The following is a 22,120-nucleotide window of genomic DNA, read 5'->3' on the forward strand; positions in this document are numbered from 1 at the left end:
ACTGTAGATCTCTGCAGACTCCTGACCGAAACAGAATTGTAACCCGATCCATTAAAGACCAAATAAATAATGTTTTTATGTCATGAATCTTCTTTGCATTTGAAAGGAATACTTCTCCATATGTTGTATGCGTTTTGAAATACTGAATTGTTTGGGGTTGCTTTTAAGCACTTAAAAGTGTGGGGTTTTTTTAAACACTAGTCAGGAACTTTGACATGGACATGTACAACTTCAGGAGGGTAGTAATAATACTCCTGTTTCGGTGTGTTGCAGTTTTCCTTGTGGTACTTTTTTTTTAGGTTACATATTTAACCTCCTGAAGATTAAATGACTGACAAGATTGAGAACTTGGACACTTCTTAAATGTTTCAGTGTCAAGTAGCCTACTGTGTTGAGCATAGAGATTTTATGCTCTACTTGGTCAAGTAACTGCATGTAACACCTTCCAACTTGAAAAGATTATAAAAAGGTTTTAAAATAATTTCTGAATCCAACCCTTAACTCCAGAAATATGAGCACTTAAAAGAAGGGCAGGAATTGCAGCTTTAGTTACTGAATAACTGAACAAATTTGCATCTTATCTCTTAAACAATAAACCCATTATTTTATGGTCATTGCTGCTGAATCTGCATAATACTGGATCACCTGGCAAAACAAAGTCTGGCACAGAGACACAGCTACCACACTGCTGAGTTATACGGCCCTTACGCTTTTAGTCCAGCTTCATGCTGCGTGCAGAGGAAGGACAGAGTGACAAAAGCCAGGGTTTTGGGAAGTTTCTGCTGGGTTGCAACTGAAATCAGTCGGTTCTTTAGTCTGGCTCGTGGAGCAGCCTTGTCGGCAGGTGGGCAGCCAAAGCAGGGGTGGCATCTGATGGGGAAGAAAGCTCTATGGGGGATGGTAATGTCTTCAAAATCTGGTCTGGCATAGGACATGTCAGAGCAAAATAGCTTTCCCAAATAAAACTCAAAGCATCTTAGCTCATGGCATTGTACTTTGTGGAGGCTCAGTAATTTGCATCATGTGGCTATAGTGTTTTAACCAGGAATGAGACAAACTAAGGCTGGGCTGTCTCCTGAAATGCCCTGGGACTGGAGGAACTCTCTTTCCCCACTCCCATTTTTTGGGTCACCTTGGACATGGTTAGGTAAATCACAGCTGAAATTGGTGTGGGAAAGCACCACACCTGTGTAGAAACACCGGTATTTGGAATGTGGTTTCTGAGGAAACTCAGTTCGTTTGGGACAGCTATCGAATGGTAAGCGCATTGCAGTAAGTGGCTGGGAGGCAAAACACACCCGTTGTTTCTGGCCACAAGCAATCTGAGGGTTTCCACGGCCACGTGCTCCGAGGATGCAGCAAGTTCCTTCTTGCTGAAGGCAGCACGTTGGGCCGGTGTAGGCGGCCGTGCGCTGCTCTGCTGGCTAACTCCGTCCTGGGCAAAGGTGGTGGCGGGGAGCGCGTCCAAAGGCTGCTCTGTTTCATGATCCTTCGCCTCAGCCGTGGTGAGACAGCCTAAAATCCCCTGTGTATTTAGACTCCTACTGCTGCTGTTAGTGTTTGCCCTGTCAGAGGCTGCGTTTTTCTTCAGCGTTACTGGTGAATTCAGCCTTTTTCGTATTTATGTTAAAGGTTAATTTCTTTAGCACCTTACTTACATAGCATAATTTCCAAAATATTTGAAAGTAAACCCTGCTGGAACCACTGTTTATAGCTGGGTTTTCAATATGTGAAGTATTTTAGATGCTTCCAGATGATAAATAATCATTTTTAAAATGTTTTATTATCCTTTAGAGGAATTCTAATAAATCATGGCAAAAGCTGAGGTAAGAGAATGACATCAGTAGTTTAATGCTATCTAGCCATCAAAAGGTAGCAGAACATGCACAAAATAAGGATGAGGAAAAAGTATTTATGTAGCTTATATAATATACCATAAATCCCAACATCAACGCTTTTATCTCAGACATCCAGATGTGCCTGTCTAGTTCGCCAAGGCAGAGTGAGGAAAAAGAGTTCCAGAATATGAAAGCTTTATCATAGGACTCTATTGTGAATTTAGCAGGCAGGAAGATTGATGATGTTATACCTCATACAACTTAATACCTCATTGTCGACAGTGCATATCTTATTTATAAACGAAATTGCAGTTCCATCCTGCTCAAGCCTGTACAATTGGGCTGAGGTACAAGGAAAACCAGAGCAAACTGTGATGGTGAAATCCTGATTTGCTGAAGTTAATGACTGAACTCTTTAAGGGCACTAAGACCTGATAATTTATTTGCGTTTATTTGTTCTCACACACTGAAGCAGAGCATTTTGCAGGCCTCTCTAGTTTCTTTTTATGTAAAATACAACTTCCTAGGTCATGGGATAGGAAGGGAGCTGCTCTGCTGTGCTGTGACAAGGTAAAACTCCTTCCAGAATGGCTTCTCTTAAAAGAGGCACTGTTGACCGTAGTGCAGCATTGCTGTTTGCTCCATTTTCAGATGCTGGGCGACTCATGGGAAGAGAAAGCAAAGAGCAGTACTACAGACTTTATAGGTCTTGCTATGGTTGAGAGCAAGGCAAAAGGCGATTATGTAGATCTTTGTGTAAATTTTGGTGGGTGAGAATAGGCATTTAAGGTAGGATATACTGTTTTGCTAAAATTTTAGGGATTTGGACAGAACCTATATCATAGAATGTTGTCAGTAACTTGTCTGTCAAAATACTGGTTCAATTTGCCATTCTAAGACATCTGAATATTAATAGGTTGCTTTTATTAGTTCTTTTCCATCTTTTAGAGCCCTTCCCTCCCCCCAGAAGTCCATAAATTAAGCACATAGGATCATAGAATGGTTGGGTTGGAAAGGACCTTAAAGATCATCTAGTTCCAACCCCCCTGCCATGGGCAGGGACACCTTCCACTAGACCAGGTTGCTCAAAGCCCCATCCAACCCAGCCTTGGAACACTTCCAGGGATGGGGCATCCACAACCTGTTCCAGTGCCTCACCACCCTCACAGTGCAGAACTTCTTCCTTACATCTAATCTAAATCTACCCTCTTTCAGTTTAAAGCCATTACCCCTTGTCTTATCACTACATGACCTTGTAAAAAGTCCCTCTCCGGCTTTCCTGTAGGCCCCTTTTAGCTACTGGAAGGCCGCTATAAGGTCTCCCCAGAGCCTTCTCTTCTCCAGGCTGAACGTCAGCTCTCTCAGCCTGTCTTCATAAGAGAGGTGTTCCAGTCCTCTGCTCATCTTTGTGGCCCTCCTCTGGACTCGCTCCAGCAGGTCCACGCCCTTCTTACGCTGGGGGCCCCAGAGCTGAACGTGGTGTTCCAGGTGGGTTCTCATGAGAGTGGAGCAGAAGGAGAGAATCACCTCCCTCGACCTGCTGGCCACGCTGCTTTTGATGCAGCCCAGGATATGGTTGGCTTTCTGGGCTGCAAGTGCACATGGCTGGGTTGTGTTGAGCTTCTCGTGAACCAACACTGTCAAGTCCTCCTCCTCGGGGCTGCTCTCAATCTATTCTCTGCCCAGCCTGTATTTGTGCTTGGAATTGCCCCGACCCATGTGCAGGACCTTGCACTTGGCCTTGTTGAACTTCATGAGATTTGCACAGGCCCAAAGCTTAAGCCTTTCAGGGTCCCTCTGGACGCTATACCTTCTCTCCAGCATGTCGACCACACCACACAGCTTTGTGTTTTCAGCGAACTTGCTGAGGGCGCACTCAATCCCACTGTCCATGTTGCTGACAAAGAAGTTAAACAGCACCAGTCCCAATACTGAACCCTGAGAAACACCACTTGTCACTAGCCTCTACTTGGACATCGAGCCATTGACCACAGCTCTTTGAGTGCGACCATCTAGCTAATTCCTTATTCACCAAGTGGTCCATCTGTCAAATCCATGTCTCACCTATTTAGAGACAAGGATGTCGTGTGGGACTGTGTCAAATGCTTTTGCGCAAGTCCAGGTAGATGATGTCCATTGCTCTTCCCTTACCCACCAATGCTGTAACCCCATTGTAGAAGGCCACCAAATTTGGCAGGCATGATCCTGTGCCTTAGCATAGTTTCCAGGAGGATCTGCTCCATGATCTTGCTGGGCACAGAAGTGGGACTGACTAGCCTGTAGTTCACCGGGTCTTCCTTTTTCTCTTTTTTTAAAATGGGGGTTGTGTTTCCCCTTTTTGAGTCAGCGGGAACTTCCCCAGACTGCCACGATATGATGGATAGTGGCTTAGTCCCTTTGTCCACAAGTTCCCTCAGGACCTGCAGATGCACCTCATCAGGTCCCATGGACTTGTGCACCTTCAGGTTCCCTAGATGGTCTTGAACCTGATCCTCTCCTACAGTGGGTTGGTTCTTCATTCTCCCAGTCCCAGCCTTTGCCTTCTGCATCTTGGGCAGTGTGGCTGGAGCACTTGCTGGTAAAGACTGAGGCAAGAAAAATCACTGAGTACCTCAGCCTTCTCCATGTCCTGGGTAACCAGGTCTCCCATTTCCATCCAGAGAGGGCCCACATTTTCCGTAATCTTCCTTTTATCACCAGTGTACCTATAGAAGCTTTTCTTGTTGCCCTTGACGTCCCTGGCCAGATTTAATTCTATCAGGGCTTTGCTTTCCTAACCTGATCCCTGGCTACTTGGACAATTTCTCTGTATTCCTCCCAGGCTACCTGTCCTTGCTGCCACCTGCTGTAGGCTTCCTTTTTGCATTTGAGTTTGTCCAGGAGCAGCTTGTCCATCCATGCAGGCCTCCTGGCACTGGTTATATATGGGGTTTTTTTGTTTGGGTTTTTTTTTTTTTTCAAATTCTACGTCAGTTCTTTTTTAGAGATACTTTTTGGGAGTTACTTCCTTTTATGATAAGATACTAGAAGCTGAAAATGCAAAAACAGGAACTCCTTCTGTTTTGCATGGAAAAAAAAAATGCTGCAGTTCATTTGCTGCTTCCAGAAAAATACGCTGACGTTGTTGTTGTTGTTGTTGTTAGAATTTGTCAGCACTTTTCTTGGAAGGGCAAGAAGGGAGTACAAGGTATTAAGATACTTGGTGTATAGAGATCAAAAACAAGCAGCAGAGCCACAAACACAGTTTTGCTGTTTTAGCTCATTGCATTGAGTTTTAGTGAGTTACAGACATTTAAAAAAAATGTGGTGGTATCAGAAAACAACCTGGTAATTTCAGGTGTCTCAGTCGGAGTGAGTCATATTAAAGGTGCCCAAAATTCAAAAACTGCTGAGTAATCTCCCTTTGAAAACAAAAAGAAAAAGCAATGAACATGTCTCAAAGTCCACATTCAAAAATGGAGGCACCTAGAATATCTCCTAACTTCTGAAGATCACAGCTATAGCAATTAAATGTCTGAGGACTTCTTTTAAATGTGCAAATAAGACTGCCTGACCACAACAGATGCCTTTTTTCTTTTTTTTTTTTTTAAATTCTGAATAGTTTCAGGTCTCTTGTTTTCTCTGTGGTTGAATCCTTTGCTGGTAGCGCTCTCTTGTGGCTAGTGTTTTCATTAAATGACTTAAAAGGGATTTCAAAAATATATATATAATTTAGAGATTTCTGCCTTAGAACAGACACAATCTCTTTTGGATAAGCATTCCTAAATTAAATGTGGTAATATATATTTTGATGATGCAGGAAGGTCAGTCTAGACAAAAGCATCCCAAATGTGCTTGCCAGAAGATCTCGAAGGGGGCACGCATATTGAGCGTTAAGGTTTTTAACCATTTTTCATCTTTGCATTTTTGGCGAAAAGCCATATGCCTGAGGAAGGACCGGTGAGAGGCTCGGAGGAGAGTGAAGTCCGCATTGGCAGCCAGAGTCAGCTGGAGGAGAGACTGGGACGGGCACCTTCGGCAACAGATCTCGATCGCAGATGCTGATTTTCCTGTGGCGCTGCTCTCAGTGATGAGCAGGTTACTCCCCACAACTTCGGTTATTAAAACGAACAAAAAAAGGATCTGGGAAACCTTTCCCAGTGAAACCGATATGTGTGTTCCCGGTGAAAGCTCTTCACGCTGAATTGCTGTTTTCTGATTCCAGGGATGGGAGAGGAGAAGGTGTCGGGGGGATAACTCTTGAACTGTTCTCTTTTTGAATTACAAAGCTTTTAGCTGGTGTTTCGTTTTTCAGTAAGATGGTAAAGCCTTCTGGAAGCTTAGATGGTGGCATGCAGGCCCATTTCCTTTGAACTAGGAACATACAGCTTCCTCCCTTAAAAAAAGAGCAGTTGTTAATGAAAAGTTGTTTGGTACTACTTAGACTTGATACTATCATGATTACAAATCCAGTGTCCTAGCTTTATAAGCACATCTGTGTTAATACCAAGTGTGTTAAGTTGTCTGGAGGCTCCTTTTCCTTCTACACTGTAATCCAACAGCAACTAGAGTAATGATCCCAGGTTATTTGCTTAGTTGTACTTTCTTGGAGACAGGCAGGTTTACACTTGAGATAAGGCCTTGAGTGAGAGGGGTCTTCGCGCTCAAAATACTTAACTGAGAAGTCTCTGTTCTTCGATAGGCTGAAATCTTTGTGCATGGCATTTGTCTGGTCGCCCACCTTCTCTGATCTTTGGATCCTATGTGTAAAATAAGCACAGTAATAATCCCAGTCCTTTCAGGGATATTTACAGCTGTTTTCCAGCAAATGTAGTGCCATTCCCAACAGTCCTTGTCGTGAAGGTAAGATGAGCTTGCTTTGTCTGCTTGCTGTTCTGGCTGCAGTCTAGCAGGACAGCTCATCAGTCTGTGATAGCAAATTAAGACTAGAAAAAAGCTTTTTAAAGCCAAATTAAAAATCCTATTAGCCAACTATATTTTGAGGTTCGAGTTTTCCTTTTCTTTAAAATTAAGGAGATACCTGCTTTTTAACTTGTTTCTCTTCTTTTTTTACCACTGTACCAATGTAATTCTAATACTTTTTCAGACAGTAGATTCAATGGTACTCACTCCATGCAATTTATTCTTCTGTTATACAGAGTGAAGACGGGCTTGGTGCTGGAAATTCAGGAAAAAAAGTTCTTTTTTCCACTTGATTTTACTTCTCTGTTTTGGCAAATAAGTCACCAAGTATAGAATAGTATTTGTCAGCTGGTCTTTGCATCCTCATTCACACAACAATAACTCCATGTTTTATAGACTCTTTCAGAAACAGTGTCGGAAAAGTGACCCATCAAACGAAAGTCTGTCTTTCTCTGGACTGAGTGTGCACATACACACACATGCATGTGTGTTAATGTTGATAAGCAAGGGATCACGCTAGCTGACCTTTATTCAGACTGCTTCCGAAAAACCCTCATTATGTTAGGTTTAACATCTGTGAGAAATCACTACTCTCACCTTTATATAAAGTACAGTAATTTTTTGATAGAATGTTGCAGTCTGGCTGAGAAAGTTTTAGCCATATACCATCTAACTTCCAGCAAGTTCACACAGCGGAGCTATTGGACTTCTTTATTATTGCATAATTCTGCCATATGCTGTCTTAACTAGACTTCTTATTAAAATCCAAGTACGCCTGCATAAAATAAGACCACTTCTTGCCCTTTTGCCAACCTCCTCCTCCCTCCTGAAGTTTGAGGATTTCTGTAAATCCACGGTACTTCCAGCATTTCCTTTGGGACTATAAGCACATCCTCCTTTGACCTGTGAAAAGCCATTCATTTTTCGTATGCAGGATGTGGGTCAGTCAGTTGGTAAGGATGCTGCAGTGCAGTCAGCTTCTCATGGCAATCAGTCTGCTGTGTTTTTAGCACCGAAGAAATAAAAATGTATAGTCATTTTGTGTTTAGTGTGATGGGTCAGTAAACCTAAGGAAAACCTGATCTCGGCACATAGGCCAGTATATAAGAAGAAAGTTTCTCCTTCTCATTCTCCTAGACTGATCCTTAAGGATACAGCAGAACTAATCTTTTTCGTTTTCCCCCAAATAAACTCTGTACAGCCTGTTACTGTACCCTTTACATCCTCAGGTATGATGATGGTCGGCAACCATAGAAAGCTTACATGTGCAAATCTGGCCAGCGGCAGGGGATTAATGGTGTGACTATGGAATAAAGCTTATTTTTTCAAAAGATTATTAAAATAAATTGTCCTTTGAAAGAATTCCCCAGAATTTGTAACATCGGTCTCCCTGGGGGATGGAAGGATGTATCTGCCACTTTTCTCCATAGGCGATGATTTCCAATGCCTTTCTGAGTCCTGGGGTTATTATTTCTAGGGATATCACAGGCTGCCTCTCTTTTAGAGGAAGTACTGCTCCCCAAGATGACTGGCTGGTTGGTTTTAATATATGGGAAAAACATCTGTAACTCAAATGTTATTGACAGCCCATCAGATCATAAGAGGCCCAGGCTGTTCTGGAGATTTTCTTTTAGCTTTGCTCCTTGAGCAGATTTGTCATCTCACAGGTGACCTTAACTTCTTTCCAATGCAGCGCCCTAGACTGGTCTATTCACCTACATATTTGCCTAGAAGATTGCAAAAGGAAAGGATGGAACAGCTGAAAAAAACAGTTTCAGCAGCATAATCTCAGTGTATTTTCCAGGTGCCATGTCAAATACCACTTCAAATTAAAAATAAAAGTCTCCCCTCCCTCCTCCTTCTCCAGGAACAGTCCTCTGGTTTCATTTTTTCGGGCTTTGCTCAGCTTTTGCCCGCTGAGTTCCGCAGGCGGTGTTCACCGGAGTCGGTCGGCGGAGTCGCTGGTATGACTAATCAAAACTGCTATGGCCTCTTAGCGGGGAGCGGTAACAAGGCTCCTTTGTGAGTCTAATTATATCCCCTAAGCTGGCACAGCGGCGCGGATTAGTACAAGAGGAGGACAGTTGGTCGCGGAGGGCTGTGGGGTCCCGTGCTCTGCCCTGCCGGCGTTCCCCGCTTTTCCCAGGGACGGAGCCCCGGCGGGTGCCACCCACGCCCCACGCGTGCCGCCCCGGCCCACGGCCGGGGTCCCGTCGCTCCTCTCTTGGCCCAGTCCCGCTCCCTGACGTGGAGGCTTGCCTGCCAGCCGGGAGCCGTGCCCGGTCCCTGAGGAAGGGCTCTGGGAAGGAGGCACTGCCCGGCGCGGTGCCTGGGTAGGTACCTAGGGCTGCGCCGGAGAGGAGAGCCTGCTGCCAGGAGGCAGGACGCCGGCACCGGCAGCTCCTCGCCCCTACGGCCCATCGTTGCGATAAGCAAGTGCTCGGGGCTTTTTTGTATCTTATTAACTTATCCGGGAGGGTGGGGAGAGGGCTGTGCAGGGTGGTCTCAAACGCATCTGATTAAAATTTCGTAACAGGATTGTTGAAGCGGAGTCGGCAGGTGTGGAAGAGGGGAGGTGACTTTGAGAAGAGCGTTTCGTGGTTTGCTTGCCAGTTCGCCTCCCGCTTCTCACACAGACCTGGCTTCGGCGTGCTTTGTGTCGCTGACCAAAACAATTCATCTCCCAGCGAGGCTGTGTGCTGGGGTGGTTTGCAGTTGCTGCTTCCCAAGAGGTCTGCAACTAGTCTTCTCGGGCCGGTCTCTTCATCCCAGTAAAGGACAGATGGAGTAGCAGAGTCAGTCTGTTAGTGAAACTTCAAGTGTCAAGGCCTGAAAGTTTTTCAGTCTTGAGCTTTTATTGGTGTGAAAACAAAATTCAATGGAAAGAGTTTCCCAGGCTGTGAGCTGTTTGCCAACTTGTGCAGAGGTTACACAAGGATGCAAGGGGATTTTTACAGAACAGTGCAAGAGGAAATGAGTATGCTGCTAAATGTGTGAGACCAAAATTGTTCCTCCCTGTAAATCTAAAGAAGGGATTGTGGGATTTCTCCTTGGGAAGGAGAGAATTATGAAGTAGTGAGCAAAACTGGGGGGGGGGGGGGCAATCTTTTAAATACACTTGTCTTACGCAGTTTGGGGAAGGGGAGGGAGGGTGTTAAATGATAAATTTGGCAGAGTGGGATTTTTTTCTCATTGCCAGGCAGTCGCTGCTTCCTGCTGTTTAAGAACATATGCTGTGAAGGTGGGGTGCCGGAGCAGCGTGGGCTCAGGATGTGTTTCTGTCTCTATCTGCTTAGCGGTGACCAGACAGAGCAGCCAGCTCCATTAGAAAAATCCTTAATCTAGTGAGACTAATGGAGATTCCCTCCAGTGTGAGCTGCTCGGATGGCAACTGCCCGTTGTGTTTGTGGGGCAGGATATCAGAAGAGTTATGATCAATTTTTGTGGGTTACTGTTTTTTTTATAATGAAGCATAATAATACATAGCAGAGCATTGGCACATAAAACACATCACACATTTCTGCTGACCTTACTGAACTTTAAGTAAAGCTATAAAATACTGGACTTTCATTAATCACTTGGAGCTCATATGTAGTATTTAGTGTGTCTCTTTCACTGATCTTTTTTCATATATGGAAGACATCATTTCTATTCTTTGAGGCTGTTTAAGCTTCCCTGAGGGAGCCCTATACCACCCTAATGCCAGCGTTACAACCCAATTTTGTTTGCCAGCTGAAGATTAAATCTAGTACATACAATGCAAACAGTTGAGTAGTCACTGTTAGAGCCATATTCACTGCTACAGGTTTAAAAATAGTGATGTAGGCACAACTTGCATGTGAATATAGTATTGTTACTTGTGAGATTGTCTGTAGATACCTTGTATCAGGATCTGTACCTTGGTTTAGTGGGAAAAGTGGACAGATGAATTCAGTTATTAAACTACTCATTTGCTTCAGAGGGATGCTGATAGCCCTTACAGCTTTTTAATACACAAGCTTCAGCAGCAGGAATAACTGTTTATGAATATCAGCTAGAGCTTTTTTCCCATGTTTTGTCATCCATTGTAACTGATGCGGCCTTGGAAAATCATTGAGGTAGTTTCCGATTTGATTTCTTTGTATCCAAGCGCATGTTTCAACTTGCGGTTTTTTAGTTTTATTTTTGCCAGATTGACTCTCTTGTAAAACTTATTCTTGGTGATAATTAGGGTGACTAAAGATTGAGATCTGAAGGGATGGTGTGAGGTGGGCTGGAAGAGGAATAATCTGTTGAAGATTTGTGTTGTTACTGCTGTGAAGTGTTTCTGTTTTCAATCTTGCTCGGAAAATAGCTTTTATTTTACTGGGAAGTGACTGAACCCAGCTTTCAAGTCTAATGATGTTAAATTGGGTGCGTATCTTGGCACGTTCAGTTTCTGCAAAATAAGCCTAAAAGCCTGCAAGAACATTATCCACTAAACAAAATCAGCTCTGCTCTGGGAATCCCAGAAATCAGAGTTGTCTGGGTACTTTCAAACTTCCATCTCTGAGTGGGTTTAAGTGTTTTAAGGCTGCCATACGTCTGTTCAAAGTAAGGCCTGTATGTGTTGCCAGGGTATCCAAATCAAGGGGAACAGCATTGTTGCAGTTAATGGGTTAAGTAGGGTTTTATTTTTCTGATCAGCATAAATTTACTGAAGACTTGAGTGTGTTTACACAGTGGCTGGACTGGCATGGGTTCTTCACCTGGACCAGCGGCTTGGACCGGCAGCTCTGGTTGCTGCTGCTGCAGGGGTGGGCGCAGGGGACGGCCACTTATCCGTGTGCTCCGCTGTTTCTCTGGGGCAGGGGCTGAGGTGGCTGTTGTGGGTGAATCTTTGGCAGAGGTATCACTGGTTTGATACCCTTGCGTTCGTTGCATTTCCTTTTCGTGAACTGTCAGTCCTAGTTCGTGTCTGTGTTTCTGGAAGGGTCTCATGTTGCTGGGAGGAGTGGAGAAATCAAGGCTTTTATTTTCAAGGTTCAGAGGTACCCCTTGGTGTGTGTGATGGAGGGAGGAGGGTTTGGGCAGGGAGCGGAGACAGGGAGTAGTCTGTGTATCCTGTAGGTACAGTACTGTGCGCAGAGAACAAAGGGACCCATCTTCTCCAGGCACAGCTGCTAGTCCTTTTGCAGTAAGAAGAGTGCCACTGTCTCTGGATGACCCAGATACTCGCCCGTAAGAGAGACGATGCAGGGGAAGAAAGGTCATTCTTACCAGTTCTCGCTCCTGTGGCCATCAGCTGGATCTTAGTCTTGCTTAACCACTGTGTCCTTATCAGCGCTGTCTTGTAGCAGGGAGGATTGAAGTTGGGGTCCAGCTCTGTTTCTGACAGAGTAAAATGTCAGGAGGTGAAGCAGGACGTAGAGCCAACCTCAGCAGAGGAGCCAGCTTCTTTCACTTGGCCCATTGTGGACCCTCTAGGGATGGAGGGCAGTGGCCTTGCCTTTCTCAGGGTAAGGTGCAAATCTGCAGCTCCACAGACTGGTAGGATCTCTTGTTGACAGCAGTGACAATGTTATACCTGCCCATGCAGATCTCCTCTACTTCAGTGAAGAATCTCTACCCAAAATGTTGGAGAGATTGAGTCTGAATTAATATAGGCATAGGAGGAAAGGAGCTTGTGCTCCAAGAAGTTGCAGGAAAATATCTGCCCTTAGCCAATGGAGAAATTGTAGATGGGTGCATAAGTGTTTCAAATTGTACTGCTTCTTGTTATAATGCTGTTAGAGCTGCAGTCATCAGTTGGAGATTAAGGAGGGGATATAACTTGGAACTGAACAATTAGCTTCTCCACCTGAAACTTGAGCTGCCCCTGGGAGGTAAGGAGGGAGAGGTAACCTCAGAAGATGATTGTGCAACTGTAATCACCTTATGCCTTGGGCTTCCAACACGTTAAGGCAGCTGAGATTTCATGCCCAAGTTATGAGATCTGTCATGTGCCAAAACTTTAATGTCTGTTTTAATCTGAAAATAGTTATTATGACAATAAAAATGCTTTTTAAAAACAGTGCCATATATCACAGAGTGATTCACAGTTGCATAGCTATCTCCAAATGTCACATTCAGTAGAAGCACTATAAATTTTTTACATACACTTGCATGTTTAGCCCATAAGTGGCTCCTCTGGAAGGGGAGGTTTTCTTCCCCTTCCCCCTTTAATTATTTTTTTTTATGGAGCAGGTTTTTCTTTCAAATCTCTGTTGTCCTTTGGAGACCAAGATGCCTCGAGGGAAAGTTTCTGCATAAAAAGCTTATTCAGTTCTTTATTAATGTGGAAAATACTGTAATTTTTTCTACAGTGTTGCACTCATCTTTTGTCTTAGTTATGGCTAAGCTGGAATAAACAGGTCCTGGATGCTGTGTGACGTGGCCAGTATTTATTTGGAAGATTACTTGAGAATGCCAAGTGTTGTGAGAATAGGCTGAGAAGCAATATCTGAATACTTAACAAGTGCATGCTCTTAAATAAATGAGCAAAAAGACTTCATGTGGGCCTGTTGGTTCTACTTCTTATTCTAATGTTTTTTTCTGGCTAAAAAGGACTATATAATTGGTAATAGAGACCTGTGGTATTGTTCTAGATATTTATTTCATTAAATACCATTCCTGCAGCGCATCTGCTTTTGCCATTCCTCTTTGTGAACAATTTTACCACATAACGTATTGTCAAGGTTGCATTATCCTCTGCATTTCTATGCCACCACTACCAGCACAGTTTCAGCAGAGGTTTAGAAAAGACTTTTGGGTAGGGAAGTCTAAACTGGGCCACAAGTTTTGTCATTCTGTATGAATTCCCTTACTGGTCCTGTTAGCTGGTGGTATTTTCAGTATTCCTTCTTAGGTCTTGCTGAACCTGAGTAATTTCTGCTGCTGTATTTGGGGAAAAAAATGTGGTATGGCACTTGAAAAGGTTTCAGAAAATGGGAAAGCAAGAATCTGACTGTTGCTCTGATGTAGAAATAGTTGGAGGGTTGAGTTAGAATACTGATGCAGAAATTCAAGAAACAGGGAACTGAGTTATCGCTGGTACGGCACTGTTGGTCTTGTAATGACAAGATGTCCATAACTCCTTTTTAGTATAGTGGTGATCTTGATATTACAGCTTCAGACTGGACAAGAGGGGATAGTAATCATTCCCTGAAAAAAACGGAAGCTGTTTGTGGGCAGTTTGCACCAGTTTTAGACTGGGAATAAGATGCTTCTGTGTTTCAGAAGTTGGATAAATAATTCCCACCTTAAGGAAGGACAGGTACTGGGTTTAATTTTTATGCATGGAAATTTATAGTTATGGTATTGCAAATCCAGAGGTGTTGAGAGCAAGATTTTTACAAAGCTCAAGATACCGCTTTTAAGGTCTACAGGCTGGAGAAAGCTCAATTGCCAGTGGTAGGGTATGTCAGGAGTAAATTGGGGTTGGGTAGACTGGAGCAGAGGGAGCTGAGAGAATCAGAGATTTCTTTTTGAGAGGAGTATCTTGTTTGGTGATCTCGTTTTCTGTACTTCTGAAATGTCCTGTGGATTCTGATGGAACAAAAGGCAGATCCTTCTCTTCCTGTGTTTTCTTTATTCATGTTGAAGGTCAGTCAATATACACATCCACACATGGTGTGGGGTTATATTTCTTTAGGCATACTATGTTGATTATTCTTAGCTTGTAGATAATGTGGGGGTTTTGTATGTAGATATGTTGAAATTTTGTAGGTTTTGGAATGTTCCGCTCTGAACCCTAATTTGAATTCAGGCCTGCAGATTATCCCTAGACTAAATAGATTTTGAAGGCAGTTTATCTAAACCATTAAATAATTCTTACCAGCCATTGACAGAGCTCTTAAATCTAGTATAAGTAACTAACCTGATACACTGAATTTAATACATATTCATTGTTTTTGTACATGTTTTAACTTGAGTGACTACAGCGCCATCTTCTATCACTGCAACTTTCCTTCTGACACTGCAGTAGATCCACAAAGAAGCCTGTCTGGCTGCCAACATAAGGACAAAAGTGGGAAAAGGCTGTGTAGGAACCGGCCAGCAAAGGGAGTGCAAGCTTGCCATGTTCTTGGAGAGGGGAAGGTAGGAATAGCCAACCCCAAACAAGTGTGGGGCGGGGGCTGGAGAGAGGAAAGGATGCAAAGATGGAGGCGGTGATGGCACTCCAAGGGGACTTGTGCTGGTGACTCCAGCCAGGGAGATGGTTGAGCTGAGCAAAGAGCTCCCGGTGCTGAAGGTGAGGATATGAAAACTTCTTGCAAGGAACTTCCGTAATTGCTAGGGATTAGGAATTGGGTGGACTGCTGTTAGACCAGGCTTGTTCATTGCTTCATGGTTATTCAGTTGTTAACAGCTTTCCTTAATCAAGACACAATTTTCTTCACCTATAATGTGTTTTCAATACACTTTAACCAGAAAGAATAATAGTTGACTATTTGGTAAGTTAGAGGGATTCACAAAGTTGATTGGAACCCAATTTTCATTTATTTTTTTCTGCTTATCAAAATAATTTAAACTTTGAAAAGGGTTGAGTACACTAGGGCAGTCATAGATTTGTATTAGGATGACAAGGCTGCTAATGACTTTTCTCTTTGCTTGAAAATTTTATTCTTTAATTTCTATACATGGGTTTTGGTGTTGCTTGAGACTACCAACTGTTCTCTCTCAACTGTTCATCTTCTGCAGTTTGTGTGTCTGTGCATGTTACGTGCACAGTCTTGGATGTCTGGGTTTTTTCGCCTGTGGCTGATCCAGCCGTCACCAGACAAGGGGATGTAGGCAGCAGGGCTCAGCTGTCTGAGGTCAGAGAAGAGTTTTTTCATATACCGAGCCGATTAGTTTTCATCATTGGTTCATCCCATTCCAGTGAAGCATGTCACAGGGGATTTTCCCAAAAGAATAGATGCTAATAAGGAGAGGTGGTTCTGACAAACAGATGGGGTGCGTGCTGCTGTTAATGAAGAGAAGCAGAGTCTTGAAACAAAAGCCCTGGTGTGGCTCTAGTGTTGCCAGTAGTAATTTGAATTGGTGTATATCAGCCCTCCTGTGTTTATTTTGGAAAACAGTGCACAGCTGGCAAACTAACAGCAATGTTGCTGTTGATGATTTCTGATACTAAGAGCTTCACCTTTAAATTAACTTTCCTAGGCTACCGAGCTGGCATACTATTTTTTTTATATCTCATGTAAGCAGCATTTGATCAATTATGATGTGAAAGCACTTCCTTTTAATCTTCAGCAGATACCTAATATAACAACCTTCAACAAATTTTCATCCCCCAAAAAGTTCCATTCAGGTGTTTTTTTGTATTCAGAGAGTAAGTATGAAAGAGAGGAGATGATTTGTGTTGTTTTTATAAAGCTCACTATAGATCTGCAGAGGTAAAAGGCATTGCCTTAAAATACTTACTGTGATGATATTTACCAGTAGTTTTTCAGGTTTATTGCTCACCATGAACAGGCATTTTACACATTTTAAGTTTAATCTCTATAAAAGTGAGGGTGTGATATCTCCACACAGTTAACTTAAAATTTCAAGTCCTGATGTTTCTGCCTCAGCTAGGAATGCCCCGTTTGTTGGCTTTTGAGAGGGGTTTATGCAGTCAACTCTGTGCCTCAGCCAAACAAAGCCTAAATTTACTGTCCCTCTTTGAAAGGACATTTAAGGCTGTCCTAGATAGACAGCGTGAATGCTGGCATAGAGTGTACTTTAGAAAAAGTGTTTAAATTGCTGCTGTGTAGGCTCAGGACAGCAGGAAGTTGGGACATCCAAGGCTGAATCTGAGTGAAAGGCAGTAGGACAACCTTACAAAAAGGGAACAAAGCAGTTCAGGCCGTGATGCTCTAGAAAGAAACACGGAGATGGATTCAGAAGTGGACTGTGGGTCAAGATTTAGAAAGGTTTTGGTATATTGGGAAGACCAAAAACTGGTGGTTGAGGTGCAAAACCATCAACCTGGACAGAGAAGTTGTGGGCATATTTTGAATTCTGAAGAGCCTAAAAAGTGACTTTGCGTATGTGTATGGATAGATATGTATATGTATATATCGTATGTATATATCTATACAAATATATATAGAGATATATGTATGTGTATATATATATGTAACTTTTTTGAATCATCTGTATTGGTTAAGAATGACAGACCATGAAGGTTTACATCAAAATCTATTGTGGGAGTATTTTTAATTTGGGGGTATCATTCAATACAGAGTTGTTGCATGAAGATTTTCAGGGGGCTTTCTGTGGTTTTTTTCCTTCTCGTATTCTTTCGCACATACATACCACTCCCCTTCCTTTCTCCGTTTTCAAAGAAATGAGGAAGAAATAAAGTGGGAGAGTAACCGTGTTCAGGAAAAGTGTTCAACCTCACGTTTTGGATGCTTTGTCCTCTTTTTAATATCATTTTTACTCATTGTTTGGTCCTCTGTTACATCCAAAGATACAGACAGGTATGTTGGGAGGTGGGACAGCACTGAAAATGACAAGCAGAAAGGAGGAGGGCGTTGTATTGTTGTATTGCACTTAACATAAAGCTTCTTTATGGAATTGATAACAACCGTTTAAGCCTATATTAGGGTAACTCATGGATGTATTGCATTATTGAGAATGGCACGAAGTTGTTCACATTCCTTATATAGTTTTGCTGCTGGACCTTGGTCTTTTGCCAAATTTTAGATACTTCATTCCTGTATTACATTGGCAGATAGATCTGCCTGTGGTGACTAACGTAAAATGAAGTAATTGGAATTCTGTGAATATAGTTGCCTGAGAGAGAAAACACCTCATGTCTTTGTCTGTGGAGGGCAATGACTCCTTCAATACTCTATAGAAAGGAATGTTGTTTGTCTGTTTGAAGGGAGGGTAAGAAGAAATAAAGAAGACTTTTTGACCAAGTGCGTGCTCATTCTAGAAAATATGTGATTTGTTCAGGTAGCAATTTTATCTTTTTGTTTGTTTGTTTTAGAAAAAAAATCATCCTATTCTAATCATGAGCTCCCAGTTTAGGCAGTTGGGTGAGATCTTCACAATCTGCAGGGAAAAATACACTGAACTATTTTTGGAATGAAAAACAGTGACATTGTTAATTTCTTATTATTATTTGAGGCCCCTGTGGGTAACTGCAGCTTCATGACGGTTTTCAGCCCTCTTTTTTTCTGCCAAGGATTCAGAAGACTAAAAAAAATCCAAATAATGTTTTTCATAAATTAAGTGATTTAGTAGTTTATTTACAGTGGCTTTTTGCACACCCAATTAATTGCATTATATGTTGGTCTTCTAGTGTATTTTAATCCATTGAGCACCAAATCGGTAAACAAACAACCAAAAAAAAAAAAAAAGGACATGGCTTGGAAGGACTTTTCCCCCAGCACATGCAGATTTATAAAAAATTCATTAATGAAGTGTTGGTATGTCTGGCCTAGTGTTATTTTAAAGGAGGTGAGGTGAGAAAGCTGCGAACTGTGAAGCCGTTTGGGATTTATAAGGGGACAAGCAAGGGCACCTGTGCTGTCACTACAAATTCTTGAGGATTTTTCTCTATGTGGACCAAAAAACAATGGATGAGTGGCTTGCTGAGGAGATCCCAAAGACTGAACTCCTCATAGTTAACTTGCACGGCTAGCATGGGGCAAGACTGTTCATAACTGGCCATCTTAACAATGTATGCGAGGATTTTTTTTCCGTAGGACAAACAACGCATGATTTGGTTTATTTGGCTTTGAAAGAGTCCGAGGGCACCTTGTGAGACGTACCATTCAGTACGTGCAGTGTCTGAGCGTGCTTCTTGTTTGAGAATGCCGATGAATTGTGCTTGTGACCTTTAAGAACGTGTAGGTTTCCATTTTATCTCAGCACTGCAGCCTTTCTGCGTTTCCTCAGCGTCTCATCCTTGGCGTGCAGGCAGGGCACTCTTGTAGCCATTTACCTTACACTGGAATTAGGACAAATTCCTGGTTGTAGGCAAGGTTTAAAATAACTGCGAGTAGTTTGGGCCTCCTGCTGCAACTGTGAAAATGTGAACTTGGGCTATTTTAAAAACAAAGTGCTGGAGAGAGACTTTGCTTCACTGCTGGAAAGGCTTGAGTTGCATCTTGGTGAATGGAAGGAGAACAACTTTATTCTGATAGCTGCTCTTCAGTTTAAGTATATTTACTGGTTCCCAAATTCTGGGGCTTGCAGGGAAGTTACACGGACTATTCTGTGAAACAGTGGTCTGCAGCTTTGCAAACAAAAATGTTCTGTAGAAACTAAAGTGTCTGACAACTGAATATGTTATTTTAAAGAATCTTTAAATAATCACTACAACAGTTTTAACTTGGAGAATTAGTGCTGATGGTACGAAACTGTTCTTTGTAGATACGGGTCAGTTTTGACTGAGGCCACTGACTCATCCTTAAGTTAGGAAAAACTGGGAACTCTTGTCTAAACCTGGGTGTTGTTTCCTGGTGCAGCTGAACAGTAGGAAGGAGGCATTGCCTGTGCAAGGACTGCCATCAGCTGCCCGCTTGTGGCTGGATGTGCCAGAGGGAGCCCTGACTAGAAAAGATGACCACTGATTCGAAGCGGTGCCGCCAATCCTGCAGCCGACAGAAAAAAAAAAAAAAAGAAAAAAAAGATCACCATGCGATGTTTCAGGGCCACAGAACAGCGTGCCGCTTTAATGTCCCGGGGAGGGATTAATTAGCATGAGAAATAATAACAGTAAGAGGGAGCGAGCGCGGTGGGGAGCTGCCGTTGAGTGAGTGGGTCTCCACAGGAGGGGCCTTCCCTGTCAGGAGCGGGGTTCCCGCCGGGCGGGGCGGGGGCGGGGCCTGGCCGTGTCCATCTCCTTCGCGGGGGTGTCGGGCCGCGCGATAGTACTCCGGGGGGGGTGGGGGTGTGTGGAGATTGAAACCGTCCGTGGGACGGATGAGCTCAGCCATTTTGAAGAATTGCTTAGATTTAACGTGGAAAGTAATGGTACGGATCGGTAAATTTGGGGCGACGCAAGGACGTGAAATAACGGAAGATAGCCTTTAAAAAGGGCAGTGACTGAGCAGTCCTGGTTAAAATGCCCCATTAGTATGACTGTTCATTTTCGGGGTTCCAAAGTTTTACCTGAAAAATCCCCTTAGGAACTGTTCATTCCCTTGTTCGTGAGATGGGCCGGAGCGGCTCCATGTGGGTATGTCGCCGCTGCTGGTATTAGAAACGCTCCTTTGAGCTAAAGAGAAGGGGCCAGTAATGAGGGGTGAAAAGCCGGTTTTCTATTTCAGAAATACAGTACAGCCTCTGTCGTGTGTAGCTGCCACTAGTTGCAGTGACAGATTTGCAGCCTTGCTGCAGCCAGGCCTTCCGCCTTTGTTGACTCAGCAGAGGGCTGGAACGAAACATTAACAGACAAATAAATCCCAGCAGTTGCTTTCCGCTGGACGCAGGCCCCTGGAACCGCCTGTCCTCCTCCTGCTTTGGGACTCCAAATGCAAAAAAGCCTGTATGATAGGGTTACAGCAAGGGTGCTCTTTGGTAGATGAGAATAAAATGAATTCCACTGGGCGGCGGGGGGAATACATGCCTCTGTTGGCGTATCTGCCAGCCTTTTATCTGAACGGTACCTACAGGAGTTCAGAATGGGTTTGAAAACAGAGGAGATGGCTCGTACTCATTGATACTGTTGTATGCTGAGGTAGTTCAGTTACTTTATTCGATTTCCTGTCTACTTTTCACTGTTAAGATATTTTCTGACTTTTGTTGTTGTTTACAGATAAGTCTGCTTGTCCAGTTTAATTGTTTTCCTTCGAAGTACATCTTTTCTGCCCCCCATCCAGTCAACTCCCTCAGTATTGCTGCAGCAATCCAAACCAGTATCTCTCAACTCTACAGCCTGTGAAATTCAGAGTGTCTTTTTTAATGACTTACAAGCAGTAACTATAAAAGGACAGATTTATTCTGAAAAACTGCATTGAAAAGGTTGTTTTATTGCTAGAGTATTTGCATACACATGTAATTGAGACCACTATCTTAACAGATTGCTTATAGTCAATAGAAACTGTTTTTTTACCTTTGTATCATATCTTCAGAACTTATCAGCATTTTCCTTCCAGCAGCTTTTGTAAAAGCACTGGTAGAAAGACAGTCTCAGTGAAATGCTTTTATTAATGCTTCCATTAATGCTAGAGGTTTTCTGGGTTGTAGGTTCAGATGATCTCATTCTGTCACTCAGAATTAATACAGAGGTATTACATTAGAATATAAATGCTCAGCTTCCAGCATCTTTAGTTGCCTGCAAAATATTCATGTTTTGAGTCTTTTAATCTTTTCTTTCCAGTCCTCCTACCCATTTGTGCTGAGTTTTGGAATCAATATGCATGCTGTGCTCCACTTACTAGGAAAAATCGTTTCTTGACATGCAGGACATAGTAAATGTAATTAAATTATGAGAGTCCAGCAGAAGGCATTGTTGACTATGCACAGGAAATTAATTTTTAGTCATGTTGTGGACTTCAACGAAAGCAGGTGTCTACATGATTCCACCTTCTAGGTATCCCACCAGCATTTTTAGGCTGTTCAGACTATTATGTCTAAAAAAAAAAGAACTATGAAAAATATGTGTCCCCAAATAAAAAAAAAGAAACAGAACGTGTAAGTTCTTTTCCACTTGGCTTGCTTCGTGTCACAACTCAGTCTAGTATGTTCCTCCCCTTTCTTGGCTGCTAAGGAAGATGAAAGTGGTGGTGGATATTGTAGCACAGAAAATGCCATCTGAAAATGATGTTCATGTAGCGAGAACCTATCTTATGAAGATCTTGAGAAGTTCCATGAGGTACAGTACTGACTTTACAAGTGCATTCCTTCTGTTCCTTCCCTCTGATTGGATTCCTCCTACCATTTGCCAAGGCCATAGCAAACTTGCAGAAGCCCTCTTCCCAACCTTAATTTCCTTACGCTCCAAACATTGCCTTGTATAGTGCTAGTTTTCTAGTCTTGTGTTTCCTTAGTGGTGCATCATAGAAAAGTAATTGTCTCACAGTAGATAAACCTTTTTGCTGAATTGATGCCTAAGAGGTCTATTGCATTTGCCTGAATGGGTATTTGTGGTTTGTGAGCTGGTATCAGTACCTTTTAGAGGTGAGCTGTGGGGAAGAAAAGCCCTTCAATGTTCTGTGCAGCTGAACAGTGGAATGGTTTTTTTTCTATACCTGACTGGAGCCCATCATCGCATGGCTGAGCAGAATCTTTTGCACTTGTTTGCTCTGAGAGTATTGGGGCTCTTCCACTCACTCTCTGAATTTCTTATCCTACCAAGAAGAGCATAGTGATGCTCTGCTTAACTGTTTTCTCTTCCATCATGCTGGGAAGAGTAGGCTTTTGTTTATGGAAACAAT

At 42.9% G+C, this 22,120-nt stretch overlaps 1 protein-coding gene across 2 annotated transcripts in view; it reads left to right on the forward strand.

Moving 5' to 3' along the window:
* The window catches only part of SHROOM2 (shroom family member 2), a 130,675-nt gene that overhangs the window by 59,852 nt on the left and 48,703 nt on the right, over positions 1-22,120 (forward strand). The window contains exon 3 of one of the 2 annotated variants that reach the window (XM_075057220.1): positions 21,454-21,558. The exons of the other annotated variant lie outside the window; for it this stretch is intronic. Within the exon in view, the coding sequence (XP_074913321.1) occupies positions 21,454-21,558 (105 nt within the window). The remainder of the gene's footprint in view (positions 1-21,453; positions 21,559-22,120) is intronic. 2 annotated transcript variants of the gene reach the window in all.

This window comes from Buteo buteo, chromosome 25 (assembly GCF_964188355.1).
Source record: "Buteo buteo chromosome 25, bButBut1.hap1.1, whole genome shotgun sequence".
Lineage (NCBI taxonomy): Eukaryota > Metazoa > Chordata > Aves > Accipitriformes > Accipitridae > Buteo > Buteo buteo.